The sequence below is a fragment of the Ovis canadensis genome, chromosome 9 (assembly GCF_042477335.2).
Source record: "Ovis canadensis isolate MfBH-ARS-UI-01 breed Bighorn chromosome 9, ARS-UI_OviCan_v2, whole genome shotgun sequence".
Classification (NCBI taxonomy): Eukaryota; Metazoa; Chordata; class Mammalia; order Artiodactyla; family Bovidae; genus Ovis; species Ovis canadensis.
In genome coordinates, this window is record NC_091253.1 from 87,573,814 (window position 1) to 87,595,103 (window position 21,290).

The window sequence follows — 21,290 nt, forward strand, 5'->3', positions numbered from 1 at the left end:
TCAGCTCAGCCCTTGAGAACCAACTGCACAGGAGCTACAGTAGAGTTTCAGAACAAACTCTTGCTACTTCATCTACCAGAGAGGATCACCTTCCCTTTTTCTGCAGGTGAAGACTTAGTCTATAACAGGATGACCAGTGGGGAATAGTGATTAATGTCAGAGGACTCAAGCATTTAATAAAGTTGAACTTCTCCGAATATTTTGGGTGAAAGCATTACAACCGTAATTTCCAATAGAATCAGGTAATACAGAAAAGAAGAAAAGAACATACAAAGGTAGAAAAGAATAAGCCTATGCTTCGTGGGCAAGTTTTAAACCCTAAGTTTAAGTCCTACCTCTGGAATTAAGGCATCTCAGAAATGAAGGTAAGAGATATGATACTAAGTCTATTTTTTCCTCATCAATCTTATTTGTATTGAATCCCAAAAAAACATTGATGGGTGAAAAGTCAAGTTGGCGAGTAAAATACCATGCTCCAGCTTTTAAAATATCAAGAGGCTTTATAATGCAGAGATTATATACTTTGTTTTGCTTTTACTCTTCTTTTAATGTGGAGTTACTTTGCTTCCTTGGAAAAATGGTAATGCAATTAATATTCTTGACAAAACAACACATAATCACAAGCTTAGTAAATATATGAAGATTTATAACAGATACTAAAAATTCCCAGACCAATATAAAGCAGTAAGTTAATGGGTTCTGCCCACATCGAGCTCTGTGTCAGTAAGAAAACTGGTGAAACAGTGGAGGCAAGACAGCTTTTAGATGAAAATAAGAAATTCATATTTAATATGCCTCAACTATTAACAAATTAGTCATTTCCACTTTCTATAACTCTGAATTTCTCAAGCTTTTTAGATTTGTGTCACATTTGGGGGACATCAAATCATATGAAAAAAACCTTCAAATTCTATCCAAATAGAAAATTATCAAGAAATGAATTGGATAACCTCACACATTCCACACTTGGCTGCAAATCAAATGCATAAAACATTGCAGTGTGAAGTTGTATGTCATGTTAGTCATCAGACAGCATAACAGCTAAACAATATGTTATTAGGAAATGGCTCATGTATTACTGATGATACTGCCTGAGACAGACTGACTACTTTAGAGTAGAAAAGTCTACGCATTAGGAAAAAGTTTACTGATTCAGCAATTCCAAACATGTCCTCACAATACTTATGTACAAATATTCATAGCAGCATTATTCATAATAGCCAAAAGTGGATGGAATCTAAACATCCATCAACTGCTGAATGGATAAATAAAATGATGTACATCAATACAGTGGAGTATTATTTGGTTGTAAAAAGGAATAAAGTACTGGTACCTGCAGAAACATGAATGAACCTTGAAAACATTATGCTAAGTGAAAGCAGCTCTTCACAAAAGACCGCATTTCATATAATTCCATTTATATGAAATGTTCAGAAGAGTCAGAGATAGAAAGTAGTGGTCTAGTTCTGGGGAGGGGATCAGAGGATGATGGGGAGTGTGAATGGTTGAAGGGTTTTGGAGGTAGGTGTGTGAGAATATTTTAAAATGGATTGTTGTGATGACCACATGACTCTGTGAATACATTAACAAAATCACTGAATTGTATACTCTAATTAGGTGAATTGTATGGTTTGTAAATTATGTCTCAATAAAGCTGTTAAACAAGTTTAGCAAAACACCAATCCAACAATACCCTTTCTTACCACACTAAGTTTAAAATTTAATGAAACAGTTCAAAAAAATGAACAAAGGCTAGTTTAAAACTTGTGGGAAAAATAGGGCCAATCCCCACAGACCTGTAGCAGACCTCCTCTTAAATCAATGGATATTTTTGGTATGGACTGTTCTGGGCCTGGATCGCCACTGTGTTTACACCATTTAGCTTCCAAATTGGCAGTAGCACAACACGGTCCTATTAGAATCCGACTTCTTTCTTTGAGACACGTTTTAAGGAGAAAATCATTTACGCTGAGTAGAAAAGATGACCCAAGAATCACACCTAGGGGGTTAAAAGAAAAAAAAGAAGAGATGGAGAGAGGTAGATAATATAAGTCTTCCTTGTCAAGAAAAAGAGTGTACGATTGGGCAAGAATTATCTGTATTTTTTAAGAGTGTCAATTCATCCTTTGTCAGTTTTCTTTTCAGTTGGCTTTTCCCCACAGTTTCATGCCATTTATTTAGAATTCTAGCTATGAAGCAGGTATACCTTATTCACATTCCTAACAAAGCAATATTTGCCAAAACATTATGACTTTTTCCATGTGTGAGCATTTTAAGTTTTATGAGTAGAGACATTTTCATTAAACTGTGCAAGTTTTTCAAACAACTACATTAAGAATGAGAACAGCTGCTTCATTTGTCTATTGTTAACATGATGGGAGAGGGCAATTTTCTGTGATTTCTTAGAGTAACAGAGTACAGTATATTACTTTGCTAGACACTCAAGTTTTTGACTGGCTCATGTTAAAATTCAAAACAATCAAAATATATAACATGTGTTTTCTAAAAAATTTAGTTTAATCCAAACTTCACACATCATAACCACTTGAAGTTTACAAAGTTTTAAAAACAGATAGTGGCAGGTTAGATTTATGGGAAAAACTATATGCTATAGTTCAAAGTAAATATATCCAGAAAAGGAATACACTTTAAAATGGAGCTTTTCTTTTGAACTTAAACTAGAAGTGTAGATCAAAACCTTTTCATAAAACCAATGGCACACTTTAAGATATTCGGATGAAAAGTCAGAGTGGTGGGTTAACTTTCCCCTAAGGAGTTCATATTCTGAATTGTCATTGTGAATATTGAATTTCACCAGACCACATTTGTAATGTCCATGGCTTATTTTTCTAATGATATTTGATCCTTAAAAGAGATGAAAGATTAAAAAACACCTTAGACCCACAGTATACATGTTTCAAAGTACAATAACCACGTTGGCTTTTTAAATTCTGTGGAGACTTGAAAACTGCATGTATGTTGTATGTTCCTACTTTAGAAATAAGACACACCATGCAACTTCTAACCTTCCATGGAAGACAATCACATTCACAAGAATGCTAGGGTTAAAGACTTTTGTTAAAAATCGTGACGGTGGAAATCAACTTCTTAAACTTGTTCATCAAATGTATTGTGGCAATAAGACTTCCGTTTCACTTACATAATTTTCTACACTTCGCTTAAAAAAAATATAACAGTAAATTAAAAAATTCAGAACAAGCCCTCAAACACACAAGAATCAACAATCATCTTTATTAACGGAGAGATAGAATGACTTCTGACTTACCTGCATTATATTTCCTAAAATGTTTAATTCTCAACAGTAAGTACTTGCTAAATGAAACATATCAATTCCTTATTCAGAAATTTGTCATAATGGGATTATAAAGGTAGGGCTTAATTAAGTACAATCATCTAGCAAATGAGCATTAAAGAAATGTCAGAATTACAATACCCATTATTCTCAAATATGAATACATGCATCTTCATACTACCCTACAATGAAATACCCCATTATCTGGTGGAGAATTCCATGGACAGAGGAGCCTGGCAGACTACAGTCCAGGGGGTCGTCACAAAGAGTCGGACACAGCTGAGCAACTAACAACAACAATCTTAATGTGAATGCCCGATTAGTCCTTCACACAGGAAGTGTTAAAGGTCTTCTAGGTTTTAAAATCTTATTTAGTGTTTATCATTCTCATCAGGCACCTGGATTGGATAAATCTGGGGCCCATTTTGAGGGCTCACTCTTAGCTACATTTCTAACACTTATCAATTTCTATATCATTCTATCTAACTCTATTCTTTTAAAACACCAAAGAAGAGAGACCTTAGTAATCTAAGACTTAAAGGAAAGACCACATCTACTTTACCAGCAGACTCTGAGCATCCCAGAGGCAAGGACCATCTCATGCAGTACAGGACTAGGCACAATGATAGTTATTCAGGACAGAAACCACTGTACTAAATTGACAGTTTACAATCTGATCTTATTTTCAGCTGTCGCGATGTATTTAATTGACAGACAAGAAAGAAAAGTGCTTACCTCTCTGCCATTCTTCCTTTTGTATTAATTATATTATGTAATAGAAAGGCTGGGTGGAAGAGACCTTAGAAACCATCTTTCCAAGTCACTTCCTCTTAAAAAGAAAACCACACACAAAACCCTTTTTGTTTTGAAATAATGTGAGACCTACTAAAAAGTAGACTTCCCTGGTGGCTCAGTCAGTAAAGCACCTGCCAGCAATGCGGGAGATCTGGGTTCAATCCCTGGGTCGGGAAGATCACCGGAGAAGGAAATGGTACTCCACTTCCATACTCTTGTCTGAAAAATTTCCATGGACTGAGGAGCCTGGTAGGCTCCATGGGGTCGCAAAGAGTCGGACACGACTTCACTTTCACTTTGTTTCACTTTACTAAAAAGTTTCAAAAATATACAGAGTCCTCATATATCTTTCACCCAGCTACATAACTATAAAACAAATACTGATATCAGGAAATTCACAATGGCATAACATTACTAAGTAACCTACAGATCTTATTTAAATTTTGCCATTTCCCTCACTAAAGAAGTCCTTCTTCTGACCCAGGATCCAATCTAGAATCCTTAGTTTTCTTTAATTAGTGACAGATCCTCTAAGTTTTTTTTTTTTTTGTCTTTCATGACCTTGATTCTCTTAAACAGTCCAGGCCATCATCTTGCAGAATCTCTCAACTTGGATTTATCTGGTGTTTTCTCATTAGAATGAGGTTATGCATTTTTGGTAAGAATACCAGAGAAGTGATATCTTCTTCAGTGCATCATAGTGGAGTGATACTGATGTTTTACTAACTGCTGGTAATATTAATCTTCATAACACAGGTAAAGTGATGTCTATCAGCTTTCACCACTGTCATTTTTCCATATGTAAATAATAGTTATCTTGTGGAGAGGTATCTGGGGATTATCCATGTATCCTCTTTTACATCAAACTTTCAGTCACTAAGTTAGTAGCATTCATCAATGGTTCTTGCTTGCAACAGTTATCACTGTGGTGTCTGGTAATGTTAATCTTCAATTTCTCTTATTCGTCTACATTTATTAGCTAATTCCCTGGTGGCTCAGATGGTAAAGTGTCTGCCTACAATGTGGGAGACCCAGGTTCAATCCCTGGGTCGGGAACATCTCCTGGAGAAATAAATAGCAACCCACTCCAGTATTCTTGCCTGAAAATCCCATGGACGGAGGAGCCAGGTAGGCTACACTGTCCATGGGGTCGCAAAGAGTCAGACACGACTGAGCGACTTCACTTTCACTTTCATTCTACAGTAAAAAGAACTGTCCCTTCTACCCTCTTTATTAGTTCAATTGTTTATTTATACCAGTATGGACTCATGGATATCAATTTTATGAGCACTAATCTAATACTTTCATTATTTTACCTTGTTGCTTAAATTTTTGGCCATTGGGAATCCCTTCAAGTTGACTCCCATGTCATTGTGATATATCCCTATCATTTTTTGGTAACTTCTTTATTTTCTGGCCACAAGATGTTTCAGGCTCAATAGTATTTTTTTCCCCATCCCATCTCTAGCATTAGTCATTTCTGCAGAGCTTTGATTTCTTTTGCTAAAGAATGGTAGCTAGAAACCAAAATCTGGGTGGTAGGTATGCTCATTGATGCTAGGGTATCACTATTCCTAGAGCCTCTCAGCAGAGTGGGCTAAGAAGTACATGTGTGTTTACTGCACATGTATACACACACATCAACATTTCTGTATCAGTAAGTACATTAAATGAATTCATACTGATACCTCTAGTTCTAATCCAAAACCAAAGAATTTGGTTTCTAGCCTATTCTCTCTTTTTTTAACTCTTTATTTTGTATTAGTGTGTAGTCAATTACAAACAACAGGAACAGCAACAGGACTCGGTCATACATATACATGTGTATCCATTTTCCCTCAAACATCCAGGTTGCCAAATAAAATTGAGCAGAGGTCCTCTGCTGTTCAGTACATCCTTGTTGGTTATCCACTTTAAATGGATAGTCCCTTTTCTTATTTGTAATCTCTTCTTATGATAGTGAGAAACCTACAGAGTATTCCTTCAGATGTACTCATTTCTAATCATCCCCAAAACATCACTTGGAGAGAATGGTCAAAATTAAAGCAAAAGAACTAAGACAGACATAAAGGACAACTTTATTAAAGCAAAGGTAATCATCTACCAAAAAAAAAAAAAAAAAAAACTATCAAAAGAAAGGGCTGATATTTATTCCTGAAAGTCTCACTAAGAACAGGCTTGACAACATTTTGTCTGGAGGATACAGATGAACATTACCTTTCTCACTCTCTCTATAGCACTTTTCATTTATACAAAGATATTTGTAAGCACATAAAATTTTCTTTGTAGAAGTAACTTCATACATACATACAGAATTTGAACCTTATTAGTCATTTCTAATATGCAGCAATGACCTCAAAATACTGATCCTATACTGTCTAAATTAGTTTCTGTGGTTTTGCCTTAAAAAAAGAGTAGAACTGGAATGACAAAATTTACTATGTATTCCTCAGAAAGTGCTTACTTCTTCTCAAAGAACGCCGTGTTGGTGGAAGGTTTTTCTTAACTCCCTAACATTACACAGCTAGAAGTATTTATTACTAGAGCGAGGAGGGGATGTAAGAAAAAATTCTAGCCTTGCATTTTTACATTTAAAAAATCGAAATGTTGACAGCCTTTGTGTTACTGTGTACACTGCTCAACACATGAACATCTTCCTACTGTCATACAAATTCTGTTCGTTTTTGCTCAGGTAGAGAGAAAAAGACACCTAGAACTCCTGGGCGAGTAAAGATAATGGTAGGGACTGAGATCTTGGGAAAATGGCCCAGATACAGTGAATGAATGGTCAGGCAAACATCTGTGAGCCTGAAACAGGAAGAAAGGGGGATCAGACACAGGAGCGCACTGAGGAAGGCGAGAAGAGACACACTACGACTGAAATTCAAGAGACCTTGCAGTTGAGTCAGGTGCTGACCCAGCTACAGCTATATTTTAGTAATGGCAGAATTTGATAACTAGTTTTCTACAAAGTAGACTCATAGGGCTAGGAACCTGCTGAACTTTCTAGATTTTCGGCTTTGATTCTCACTGGAGTTTGGTCTGGTTCAAGAATGAACATGAGATTTAATGAAAAACAGTGAGGCTCAGCTGGTAAAAGAATCTGCCCGCAACATAGCAGACAAGGGAGATGTGGGTTCAGTCCCTGGGTTGGGAAGATCCCTTGGAGGGGGAAATGGCAACCCTCTCCAGCTGATGGACTAGAGGTGCACATGCACGTGCGTGTGCACACACACACAGAGTGAGGCACAAATCACACACACACAGAGTGAGGCACAAATCACACACACACACACACACAGAGTGAGGCACAAATCACACACACAGAGTGAGGCACAAATCACACACCCACACACGCGCGCGCACACACACAGAGTGAGGCACAGTAATACTTTGGGGCAAGAAACCACACATACACACACAGAGTGAGGCACAAATCACACACACACACGCATGCACACACACAGAGTGAGGCACAGTAATACTTTGGGGAAAGAAACCGTGGCTTTCCGGTTTTGAAGTCAAGAAAATGAAGCCTGCTGGCAGCCACGCTGTGCAGGATATTTCAGTGAACTTCTTTACTATCATGGCTTTAAGGATAATTTCTTAGGACATTATTCATAACTATGCCTCATTTCTTAAATAAGTGCTACTCCCATGCTTCTAACTTGTCTATAGAGAATTTGGATATCCTGGAAAACTTCTAACTTGATATTTATGCAGGCATGTATTCGTCATTGAACCAAAATTTACTGGTTATCTACCATACGGTGGAGTATACACAAAGATAAAGTGAATGCTTTGCCATTCTCTTCTACATCACAAGATTTTGCCATTTGTTAGCCTCAAGCCTCAATTTGTCAGCTTCAAGTTCTGAGATCTCATTAAGCATGAGAGGGAAAAAAAAAGACAACCAACAATATGTATAATATTGACTCTGTTAAGCAATATTGACTCTATTATCATACAAATCTTTGTTTTTGCTTTTTATTCATTTTATCTGCTGTTCTTTCACTCTAAATCAAATATGTAATTGAACACCTTTTCTGTAAGGCCCTGTTATTTTCTTTTCCTCTTCATTTCCCCAATAGCCTACCCCTCCCTCTATTCTTACTTTTTCTAATCCTTTACAGTCCGGTACATACATACATACTAAGTCATTTCAGTCATGTCTGACTCTTTGCTACCCTATGGACTGCAGCCCGCCAGGCTCCTCTGTGCATGGGATTCTCCAGGTAAGAATATTTGAGTGGGTTGCCATGTCCTCCTCCAGGGGATCTTCCTGACTTATGGATTGAACCTGCATCTCTTAATTCTCCTGCATTGGCAGGTAGGTTCTTCTCCAGAAGCACCACCTGGGAAGCCCCTTCAGCCTATTTCTCAAGTCTACCAGTACTGATCATGAGTTTGAACTCACAGAGGATACTGAGAATTAAGAAACTAATGTTGACAGTGAGGATGTAGGAACAGGCATTCCCTAAAGCCATTATGCAAACACACGACCTGTAGACATAAATGTGCCCTACCGGGTCCCTTCTGTCTCCTTTCTTCTCTTTCATGTCTTACACCTACAAGCAAATTAGGTGTGGCTTACTCTTGCGACTTAAGCAAGTAATTTAACTTATCCCCACGTGCCTACCTGTCCACTACACCTGCTACACACACCAAAGCTGTGGCTTTGCTCCTCGATGAGGAGATCCAGTTACTTGTGGGATCACAGAAAGGTTAACCCACAAGTACCGGTTTTTAACTTTAAAATAGAGCCTCTATTTCCTTCTGAACATTTCCTGCTACATTTTTAAAAAGCTACAATAAAATAAGAGAAAAATATATTAGTTCAAGTGGTTTTAATCTTAGTGTAAATGACCAGTAATAAGAGATTATGGTGATCACTTCATAAGAAAGAGTGGTGATAAATTTCACAGAGTCATTTATAAATGGTAAACCAAAGTTCACACTTTTACCACAAAATATGAAAATAATCCCTGGGACTCAAGACAGGGTTATTAATTCTCCTTTCCCCTTTCTTTTACTCTGTGAGAAGCTGGCCTATGGGACATCATCCTTTCCTTTTTGGTTTTTTTTTTTTTTCCATCAGGAAACATACTAAATATCTTCCTTGGGATGAAATGAATCTTATTTTATATATCACCACACATATAAACCCAAAGCCACAGAGAATACTCAGAGTTCATTTAAGATGGATACTTATCCATTCAAAATCTGGAATAAATGGCAACAGAAAGTGAGTTAAAGGCATGTGTTAATCTTCTTCCTAATGGACTAATGCAAGGTGGGACAAAATGACTACAAGTAAAAACAAACAAACCCACCAAACTTCTTAGCATTCAAACACTGGAAAAAGTTGAATAAATTTTGAAGTTTTACCATTCCCCTGCACCTGTGTGTTCACATACAGCAAATATGATAAGATGCTTACATCTGTTCTAGCTCAAGAGTATATAGGCATTTGATGTGTTATCTTTACATTTTCTATACTTTTAATTTTCCCCTAAATTCCCAAAAATAATGAGAAAAGAAAATTAAGAAATATGCTACAAAATTATAAGATTTAGAATGATCACAAAATTTAAAAGCATGAATATTTTAAAAAACATGGATATTATTAAAGCTATTTATGCAATCACTGATCAGGTCATTTTGTAAAATTTAATTTTGAAATAATTTCAAGCTTTCCACAAAATTGATGTCTTTCATTTAGTTTCCCTGTTAACAACTCATATAAACTATAGTACTATTCTCAGAAGCCAGAAAATTAATATTGATACAACACTACTAATAAACCTTATATAAATTTCACCAGTTTCTCCCTTCATGTCCTTTTCTTGTCCCAGGATACAACCCAGGATCCTGTCTTGCTTTCTGCAACTGGGGATCAGGTCATTTTTGACCAAACATATCCCCTCTTCTCTCTGCCTCCTTACATTCAATAGACTGCTTCTCTGCCTGACTCTTCCACTGGCCTCGTCCAAAGATCTGTATTTATATATTTAATTTCAGTTGTAGGAAACTAATGGCAGATACTTAATTAAAGTAAATGAGGTGTATCAACATGGAGAAGTTAATTTCAGAAACAACTGGTGTGATAAACAGAAATAATCTTGGTTTGTTTGCATATTGACATACTTTTCATTGAGTGTAAAAATTCAGTTCAAGGAACAAATAGTTACCTGACCTTTAAAATACTCCTTCAGAAGACTAATAAATGCAAACCACTTGTTTTAGAGAATGTTTACAAAATGCTGCCAGCCCTACCTCGTCAATCTCTGCTAGATCTTTAGCAAGGAGCCTACTATCTACATGCTGACTGTGCAAAGTGCGGGCTACATCAGGCTTCTGTACATCAACAGAAAGAGTACTCAGTGATGACATGTGCTAGCAAAGCATATCCAGGTATTTCTATCTAGCTGGAAATAATCTACGGTTACTAGAAAATCAGCAAGCATTGTTAGATACATCCAGAAGTCAATCTGCATACTAGTGAAGCATGAGGATTACTCAGAAAGCGAGAAAGGAAAATTTTTAAGAGTATGGTATGTAAAGAGATGACTGTAAGTGATTAGATGACTAGAAAAAAAAAATTCTGTTTAAGTCTGGTCCACGAAAGAGATGATTAGAAATCTTTTCGTTTCTAGTTCCTTCAACTAATTATGTTGAAGCATTAAAAAAAAAAAAAGGCACTTGAGTATATTTATTTTTTTTGGGTGTGCCATGCGACATCTTAGTTCCCTGACCAGGGATCAAACCTGTGCACCCTGCAATGGAAGCACAGAGTCTTCGCCACTGGCCTGCCAGGGAAATCCTTGCACTTGGGTATTCTAATCATGAAAATAGCTGGTTTTTCCCCTTTTGATCAGAATATGTAAGTGGTTCAGATCTTATTTAATTATATCCTATTTTGTAATATGCCTATATCTGTATGTTATTAAATTTGTAATATAGGATAAGATTAAGGTATGAAACAAAATATAACAAAACTGTTAGAGAACTACATGAACACCACTGTTTAAGCTGACAGGGATGTTCTTCCCAACAAAGTTACTAAAAAGTCTAGCTCTCAAAATGAGAGTCTGGTTGGGTAGTCAGCCTGCTAACACATGTCCCTTCTCTGAAGCACCTGATGATTTTCCATCGGTGAGATTTCCAGGAACTCTCATCTAGGCCTCATCGATAAGCAAAAGCTGGAACTTCTAGTCTAATCCAAACCTATTCTCTGGACATGAGAAAATGATAAGCAGCAGGAAAAGATATTTTTTTTCACATAAAGAAAGGCAGAAAGGCTATTTATACTTGGCCTGGGAAAGGCTACCCACTCTAGTATTCTGGCCTGGAGAATTCCATGGACTTTATTTATAGTCCATGGGGTCTCAAAGAATCAGACATGACTTTGACCTTCACTTGTCTGGAAAAGGTATTGTTTGGAGAAATGTTTTAGAACTCTCAGATCTTAGAAAAACTAAACTGAACATGCCAAAGGGAGATGGTGGATATGCTTTGCCTCTTTCTTCCCCTCCAATCTGCCACCATGCTTACTGTTTTTACAGTTGTGTCAGTTTATTAGGAAAGTAAAACTTGACTGGATCATGCAGCTATATTTAAAAAAAGCAGACTAAGAAATCTGTGCATACTGGAAAGTGTAACAATCTGCTTACAGAGGAAAGAATAACTGTAAATATATACTTTGAAAGTTTCTTGGATGAACATAGTAGCTAGCTAACCTAATGAGGAAACTGCTGGTGGATTAATTTTTTTTAAGTCAGTCACATGAACAGAATAACTGGTATCAAAACACTGTTGAAAACAAAATGGCTTCCTAAGCGATTCACTGCAATGGCTTAGAAACCGATATTCATCTACGTGATCCAGGTTTTTAGACTGGTTTAATAGAAACCAGAGGCTAGGAGACATGTGTTATTGCTCCCCCTGCACCCTGGAGTACCCCTGGACAAATCACTTAATCTCGGCATCCTTAAGTAAGGGAGTTCAGACTAGCTTAACGGGCCTCAACCTAGGGTTCTCTGATACGCAAGGAATCCCATATAGTAATGCTGGTCCATGAGGTACGTTCAGTTTTTCAAAAATCCTGGAAGAAACTTAAATGAATTTGTTGGAGACAGGGCTTGGCTACAGTCATATCAAGTTGGTACAGTCAAGTTAGCTATTTTATCCTAAATACAGCATGTGTGGATGATGGAGCTGGATAAAAAGTGTTCCTGATAAAGGAGAGGATGATCTCTGAGACAGTTTTCAGCTCTAAAATTAAATGCTCTACAACCTCAGCATTCATGGGGTATGACTGAGATGGGAGAGTGAAGGGGAGGAAGATACAAAAAACACAAATATTTATTGAGGAATTCAATAAATTTGTGCCAAGGAATGTGTAGAGTACTGTGTATACATTATCTCACTTAATCCGCTCAACAGCCCTGTGGATTAAGTGTTTTTGCCTTTATTTTGGAAATGAGCTGTGTTGTAACTTTTACCAGGATCAACTGCCAGCAAGTAGCAGGGCTGGGATTAAGAGTGTCTGCCTCTTTCCAGCACCATGTTGCTTTATAAAAACTACTGCTGTTAGTTAGCTCTTAGTAATTTCATTTTTCCAACTGGTAACAGGGTTGGGAATAAATGCTTTTTCCTGTCCCCTCTTTCTTGCTCAGTCTCAGTACCTTAGGCCAACATAGCCTACAGGTCCAGGGGCCCAGCCAGAGAGCAAAAGAACATCTAAGATGTGTCTTCAGTCACTCATCGCTGGCAGGGTTGCTTTGCCAAAAACTTTCCTAGCAAACAGCCTTCTGGCTTATGTGGATGAGAAGGCAATTTGCTGTGACCACAGGCAAAACTAAATATTGTCACAAATTCAGTGGAGTGGGAGAAGAGTAACTTCTAACCGTCTTCTTTTCCCACAGTTTCAGTGCTATGGGCGACAATAATTCTGGTCCATTTCACCCAATACTAACTTATAAAGTGCCACTGTTAGGATGCAAAGGAGACACTATTAAGAGATGTCTAATATTTAATTGCTAGGACTGGAAACTTTCTTCTCCAATAGCATTTGCACAGTAAGATATCTTCCTGTTAATTAACAGAATTTTTGTTGTCTCAAACACCCTTTTCCCTCCTGTCCAAGAAACACTGTCTTAATATGTGTCTATGAGAAATTTTTATTAGTTGTCCCCTTTATCCCCTCAAATATATCTAAATCTAGAAGAATGGTTCTTTATCATATCTTTGTTAAAGCTAGGAGAAGAAATAAAAAGCAGTGTTTTTTAAAAAAGCATTTTTTTTCTATAGTACATAAGACGCACGAAGTTTAGTATGATGGGACACACTTCTAAAATACATAACCCGAGGCCAACAATTTTCTAGCAATCTAGATTAAGTTTGGGATTTGGTAGCTGAAAACAATAGGGAGGAAGACTACTACCTGGAGACAAGATTTGAAAGTGAACCTATTTGGAAGAGTATAATAATTATGCCAGATTTCTCATTAGAAGGGAGCAGAGCCTTAGGAAGACTTCACATTCCCCAAGAAAACCATATTTACACAATTAACAATTCTTTTGTTAAAAAAAAAAAAAAAGCTTTCCTTATTGCATGCGGACACATGTGGGCTGTGTAAAAATATAAGAGATGTGTAACCCACGGTAAACACAAAGTAATGATCCTAAACAGGCCAAATCCTTGAACTCGTCATTAATAAATGTCTCTCCTGCATTCAGCTACCCGGGCTGCTGGGAGCCTGTTTTCTTCAAGTACTTCAAACACGGAAATCCAGGAACATTTATTATTTTAATCCATTACAGGCAGTGCTTGATTTAACTTTATTGGTTGTGGTGGTGGTAGTGGTTATAAGTGGGGGTATAGCAATGTTCTTTTACACATCATTTCAAAAGGGCTTAATTATATTTTATAGTTTGGGCCAGGAATTCTGCTTGTTTTTTTTGTCTAACAAGGTTCAAATGGAGTTCAGGTCGGCGATTAATCAGAGGAAAAAGTCGGAGATGGCTATCTGTCTGAGATGAGCTCATCTCCGTCTATGAAAGGCTGGGCAGGTACATGGTGTTCATTGCTCCACAGACCATGAGCATGCTTGGACATCTGAAGATGGCTGCTTATGGGACGAATTTTACTTTTTCAGGCAGCCTGGAAATGAATACATCAGAAATTTCACCCAGTGGTTTTCTTCTAAATTTCTGAAGTTACTATCCTAAGGTATTTAAAGGCTTCCCATTAAAATCCAAAGCAGTAAACTTAGTAACCTCACAGCACTAAAAAAAGTGTACATGAATAACAAAAATCACGCAACAATAAAAAAAGAAACACATAAACCCTTTAGCACAAAAATTTTAAATATTCCAAATGAAAGATGTCAAGACTTAATTTGGTTAAGCAAAATAAAAAAAATATGACCACAGAAATATGCCTGAACATCATACATCTACTAGTAAGTTGTTTTTTTTTTAAATATCAAACGTTAATTTTTTTGCCTCTGTTTTTTGAGGGGGTGAAAAAAGATAATTTCTAAGATAGCAGTACTAACATTATTTATTATTGTCCAAAATTCTATCTAATCATATATTATTGATAACAATCACAGCCAAGAGGATAAAATCTGTATGTTGGGATTTCTTTTCCATTGCATATAATTTCTGAGAGAGGACAAGAAAATTACTCACCAAGAGACTTAGGCATTTACCTTTTTTATTTCCCACTGTATTAGAGGAAAAAATAATGGGACATTATTTGGAAAAAATAAGTTATGAGAACTTTACTTTTTCCACCTATTTCTCATTGCATTTTTAGAACATCCTATGGTTTGTGAATGTCTCAGTAGTTCACCATTATGCATAGAAAAATCATCACTGAAAAAAAATAAATAATTCACAGGTAATTTAAGAGCAAAAAAAGGAGGACAGGCCAGTTCATCAGTAGCAACTTTGAACCTTGTTATAAAGTAATAGGAGGGAATCTGACCAGGATTAATAGTGGTCCTCAGTGCTGGGATGAGGGGTGTCAGGTTTCACAGACTCTAGGCCATCTGTTCTGCCTGCCTACATTTTACTTCTGCAAAACTGTAAACGTACCTCTACCTCAGGGACTATAGAGAGGCATTAGAATTCTTCTGCTTTTCATTATCACAAGATTCAGTAACTCATTTCATTGTCAACATAATCCCCTTTTACTCTTTCTTTTGCGCTTGCTGGGTATGCCAAAATGACAAATAAAACCCCAGATGTTACAGACCCAATGAGGTTTCCACCTTTCCTTGAGTGTTGGGTTTAAGCTACTTGGGACACGGTGTCAAATATGACAGGACCCTGATGCCCACACCCAATATTCATTAAGGTTTGTTAGTGATTTGTATAGCTGTCTACAAGCTGTACTTCCACTTCAATCCTCAGTGGCTGTTTAAAAGTTAAGTGTGTCCTCTGGCCTTAACTGTTGAAGAATTCATTTCCTATTGTTCAGGCATTGGAAAAAGATGCTATTTCTTTCTAAAAGTAACAAAAATCTTTGGGGTGTTGTAAATGGCTTGTTATTGCAATATATTATTTTAGGTAGTCATATTTAATTTAATGTTTTATTTCCCCTCAGGCTTACTTGCGTTTCTGCAGCATCCACTGGCTATGACAACGCCTTAGGAGATTGTCCTCAGGAGAGTGAGTCGACTCTGGAATGAAAAGCTGGAGCTCCGCTCTGTATCAATTAATGACCTAGTTTCACTTTTCAGGACACGAAAAGGAGCTTTAGTTCTTTACATTTTTATTGGTCCTGAATGCAGTGAACATGAGAAGAGGCATTTGTATCCATGAAGAATAATGTGGTTATGCTTGCTTGCTTTCTACTTTTTGTTTATACACAAAGATAAGTACATATGGATGACAGAGGCTGGGGTAGTGAAAGTTATTTAAACCACAGTTCTTTGACTAGGAATTCAACTTATTGCTTTCTGCACGGATAAAAGTCCCCTAAGTCCCTATGGAAAGGGGATTCTTGCAATTTTTCCTTGATTTGGACTTACATGCCAGCCAAGATGGCCTCACTCAGGCTCTTTCCCAGTCCTCTGTGCCACCTAACTTGTTCATACCCTATTCTCCCTTTTCCTCATCTACAGGGAGCATGCTAATAGACGTGACCCTAAGAAAGAGCAAGGCAGCTTAAAGCCAGCTATTTCACAGCCTGAATTGTGTACCCTTGTTTGCCGAAATCTAAGAAGTGCCGCCCTAATAGAGCCATAATTTACTCTGACAAGGAGAGCTAAAGTCTGCAGCTCACTCTCCACCCTGCCTGTGCAAAGTGCTACACTGCTGGTTCAGAATTTATAGCTACATACTTAAGGTTTCTCCAAAACGCCATACTTCAAATGGCAAAAAAGACGGGATGTATGTCTGTGTATGGGGGCGGAGGGGGGGGGGTTGTTACGTTTTTTAAGAAGAACATACTACAGAATGGGCCAGATTTAATGGACAGTAAAAGAAACGTCTGCCTTTTAAAATGTTTCAGAAAATAAGATAAAAATTTTAAGCAAGATTAAATTTTGTTATCAATAACATAACCACAGAAAATTTTGCAGCATTATACACAAGCATAGAAATTTTGGGGATTATACACCAATTAAAAAAAATACAAGCATTACATCTTGTATGTAAAGTTCTAAAATCAGAACTTTAGGCCCATTTTACCAAAGACACATGGGAGAATATAAGTATTCTAGCAGAAATATGAGTTGGGTTATTATAAGTCACTGCTACACTAGCATCTGTAGAATGGAATTTTAAAAAACCCATGTCCCTGAAACTCGGATAGTTTAGGGCCACGGAATAGTACAGAAGGCTAAGAAGAACTCACAGACTTTCTTTTAAAGTGGAAAATATTTAACCATTTCATTCTGTTTCAAATGATGAAAACATTTCAGTGAATAATCTGTACATATTTTGTTGTAAAAACCAGTAAATGAACATAAAAGCATTTCAGATTTAAATGTACTGAGAATGTCGTGGGGAGAACATTAACTTTTCTCTCTCATTCTTTTATTATTTCCTTTCTGCACACACTTCCCATAAGCTTATGATGGTTTAGATGATAAAAAATATAATCATTAGGCAAACTCAAATATTTTTTGTACTTTTCACAAGTGAAGAAACATGCCTAAGACACATTCCCAATTGTGTTTCTCTAAATATTACTTAGAATGTAAGATTCCTCTAGCATTACAAATCTATTTCAGCTCCTAAATTAAAACTCATCTGGAAAGGACTGTTTTACCCTGTTTATATAACATTGTCACATAAAGAGTGTTAAAAAAAATATTTCACTAAAAATAGCTTGCGTAAGTTAGGGATTAGAGTAGTTTCTGCTGCTATAATTGTTCCTTTGTAGTTTTTTCCATGATGTTTTTGCACAGTGTTTTTGACTGTGTTTATTAAAGTCAGCACATCAAAAAGGATCAAAGAGAAAGTGAGTGAGAACCAAAGAAACCCCAAGTGTGTTGTCTCATTGGGGAGTTATGCAGATTCGCATAAACAAGTGCAAATTGTTGAGGTTTTAATGAAAATTTTCTACAATTATTTTATCTTAAGTCATTCTATACAATAACATCTGTACAGCAGATGGCTATGCTGTACCAAGGCAACGCTCCTTTTTCTTTCTCTGTTTAATAGTACATCTGAGATGACTACTTTTGTCACTGTGCTCAATTTGGTTCAGCAAATAATTTGAAAAGTGCAGCTGCTGCAGATGGTCACAATAGTTATATAAACTGTAAAATCAAAGACACAGTTAAGTATTTCTGTATCAGATTCAAACTATAAAAATCTGACATTAACTCCATTGGGCTCAAAGATACACTATAAAAACTTTTGGTTGCGTACAGACGATGTCACTGGAAAACACAAAAAGAAATATGACTACTGGTAGGACATTTTTTGTTTTCTTTGGCTGGAAAATACTTTTTACAACTTACCAAAAATAAACCTTGAATATATATTTGCATATATTTCATCCAAGTTGCAAAGCATGAATTTTTAAGATAGGTAAATATACAATTAAATGAATGTGCAGAACTTAAATTATATTTTATTTCTTAAAAATTTTCCTTGGTAGAAAATCAATGTCTGAAAAATACATAGTCATCTCTTAATTATAATTTCCTAGAAATCAACCTACAGCAATAACTAGAGCTTTCAATCTCACTTCACTTAATCATAATTTATTATTATTTTGCCAACATTGTTTTTTTTTTTTTGAGCATGCCATCACATCAAGCAGAAATGTAGATAAAACAGATTTGGTGTTTGTTACACTCATACTAAAACTATTTCTATCCATATTAATTAAGTGGCTAACTTCAATCTGATTTGATTTGTAGATGCAAATAACTACTTGAGAACATTTGCTGGACACTACACATTATAGTTGTATAAAGTATTTCTTAGTCAAGGGTATAGTTTCTACTGCATTTAACTAGATTTTAGAGTTATAACTATAAAAAGAATGGGGTACTAAAGGGAAAAACAAGTTACACAACCAGAATGCATCTACTACTTCGAAAAGATCAGTGAGAAGATTTTAATTATATTTTAGATAAACTTACTGAGAACAGACACTATTAAATATGAATAGCAAATGAATGAAACAAGAAATGAGGATGACTGAGCACAGTATATATTAAATGCTTTCATTCTACTTCAGTCCTAACCTTTCCTTGCTATGACTCAGGTACAACTGGAAAGACGTGGGAATAGTCCCAGTGTGGTCTGGGTTGTAATTTTTTATTTGTGCATAAATCAGACACTGTAGCCTTCAGTACTTCATAGTCTTTCATGTACCATGGACCTTACATTTTTCATTTCTAACTTTTAAGACAATAAAAAAATACAGTGCTTTTAAGCTGGCTTGGTCACAAATATTTCTGGTGAGAAAGAAATAAATCATTTACTTTTTGGCCTAAAATTCATACTTCTCAACTACAAAACTCCTTCTTTATCTCATCAACTACTGTGCCCAAATTGACTATACAATTAGTCCCAGCTGCCACTTTTTAGTAAGCAACTGAGTTGCATACAGTTTCAAGATTTACTTTATCCCCTGTACTACCCCTCTAGCCCCACTTCTTCCCTCCAAATTAAAGTGGAAAAAAAAAGTTTTCCTTTTGCTACTTTTACTTTCAAGGCAGTTTCTGGCTTCAGTGCATTGAACTTTAACAGCAGCAGTTTCTGTGATTGAAAATGGTTATTCCCCACTTGTAGCTTGTTTTTTCTCTTCCCTTCCTCACATTCCTTCTACCTACTCTTTTTTATTCAGTGTGAAAAAGCACCGAACAATTTAGGCATGGTAACAAAAGAGGAAAATGTAGATGTCACTGCCCATTAACTTCTCACCTCTCCACTCATCAAGGACATTCAGTTGCCAGGTCCAGGCTCCTCTGCTCAGCTGGGCACTGAAGCAGAGCCTTTCCTTGCAGGTGTTGCTGTCTGAGAATCTTCAGTGGCACTGTCTCTGCAAAGTTGAACCTTGGCTTCTATTACTTTTGGTGTAGCATTTCTGCCACCAGAGCAATTTTTTAAAAAAATAAATTGTTACCAATGACTTAATGGAGCACACTGGAATCACCTGTAGGGTTTTTTGGAAGACGTTTTTCTGGGCGCCATGCCCAGAGTTTCTGATTAAGTACGTCAGGAGTAGAGTCAGAATTTGCGTTTCTAACAAGCTCCCAGATGCTGCTGGTTCCAAAACTACACTTTGAAAGCTACTACTCGGATGGCTTGCAAAACCTGAGGCTTACTCTGTTCTTACACTACAGCTATGTTAGGTAAAAACAAATTTAGGAATGAACAATTATAAAGACGTCTGTAGGAACACGCCTGAAGAGGCAGACAGGAACACTTTAGGGCATAAAATACTTAGGCTTAAATAATTTGTTGTCACACTCTTTAAAATAAGGCAACAAACCAGAAATGTGCCCATCTCTAACGGTGCTTGAAACTTTTTGCCTCTACATAATACAAACCTTCAACATTATGCAGTTTTAGATGTTAACAAGTCATTGGCATCTCTCTTGCCCCTTTACTGTGACTTACCAGGTACTTTCTGCGCTGCTTTGACATTAAGGCTTCCATTGAGGGTGGATAAAGATGCCAACAGGCATGGTTTATTAGGATGGGGGACAGTTTCCATGGAGACCACAATCTGAGTAGTATGAACAGAAATTTTCTGAAAGCAGGAAATTGTTCTCCATATGTTTTCTTGAAACGGAATCTTTTGTGCTCCATCACCATGAACTTTAAGCTTAGATAACTTTCCACGGTAACATTTGGAGGCTGGAAATGCATCCTTATTCAGCACGGTGTCTGACGGGGCTGAGGACACTTTGCTGTGTACATTTTTTATCTTCTTCAGAAAATGGTTTATTTGATCCAACTTGGTAAAACTCAGGTTTGCTTTCAAAGGCTTTGATATATCCAAGTTGATGTCTGCTGTAGAAGTGAAAAGGGTAAGAAAATTATTGAAGCTCTCTTATTGGAAATAAGTCTTTACATCCCTGTCAAACTCCTATTTCAGTTTCCCAACACCTGTACTGTGGACTCATTAGGATGCCAGATGTTATAATACTTTTACTTACCACCTATTCTTTCCATGTAGTTACTTGAAGGAACACTTTTCCTGCACTACTCTCTTGCCTACATTCCTATTCCAGTCCAAACAGACTGACTGTCTGTTCCTGACAGACCGAAGGCCACACATGGACATCTACCCTCTACCCTCTACTTGGAGGCAAAGTTGAGCAGCCTTTCCAGTTTGTTACTGGACTGACATTCTTCCTTCTGCGGTTAAAAGGACCTCTCTTAGTACCCAGCACAATGTTTGACACAAATACTGGTATTAATAAATAATCTGTCCAACTAATTAACTGAAGTAGCCTCCCCACCACTGTCTGATAAAGTATATACACAAAAAGTTTGTTTCTCCTCTGCAACCCGCTAAAACCCAGAAAAGTCCCTACATCTTTCCCTGTATTCTGTGTTGAATAAGTTTCAAATATCTCATCCAGTGTAACCTGGGTAGACTGAGATCTCTTAAACTCCATTTTACATGTATCACACACCAGATGTTGTCCTTATTTGTCAGTTAATCACCTGACATTAAGACGTTTCTGTTTTTG

At 36.7% G+C, this 21,290-nt stretch overlaps 1 protein-coding gene across 5 annotated transcripts in view; it reads right to left on the reverse strand.

Annotated features, from left to right (window-relative positions):
• VPS13B (vacuolar protein sorting 13 homolog B) overlaps window positions 1–21,290 on the reverse strand; it is a 787,290-nt gene that overhangs the window by 162,293 nt on the left and 603,707 nt on the right. For 2 of the 5 annotated variants that reach the window (XM_069600522.1, XM_069600524.1), the window contains exons 36-37: window positions 20,209–20,601; window positions 1,797–1,999 (exon numbers count right to left, since the gene is read on the reverse strand). In XM_069600522.1, the coding sequence (XP_069456623.1) occupies window positions 1,797–1,999; window positions 20,209–20,601 (596 nt within the window). Of the gene's footprint in view, window positions 1–1,796; window positions 2,000–18,367; window positions 19,673–20,208; window positions 20,605–21,290 lie in introns of those variants that run through there. The other 3 variants (XM_069600521.1, XM_069600523.1, XM_069600525.1) reach the window with 2 other exon arrangements.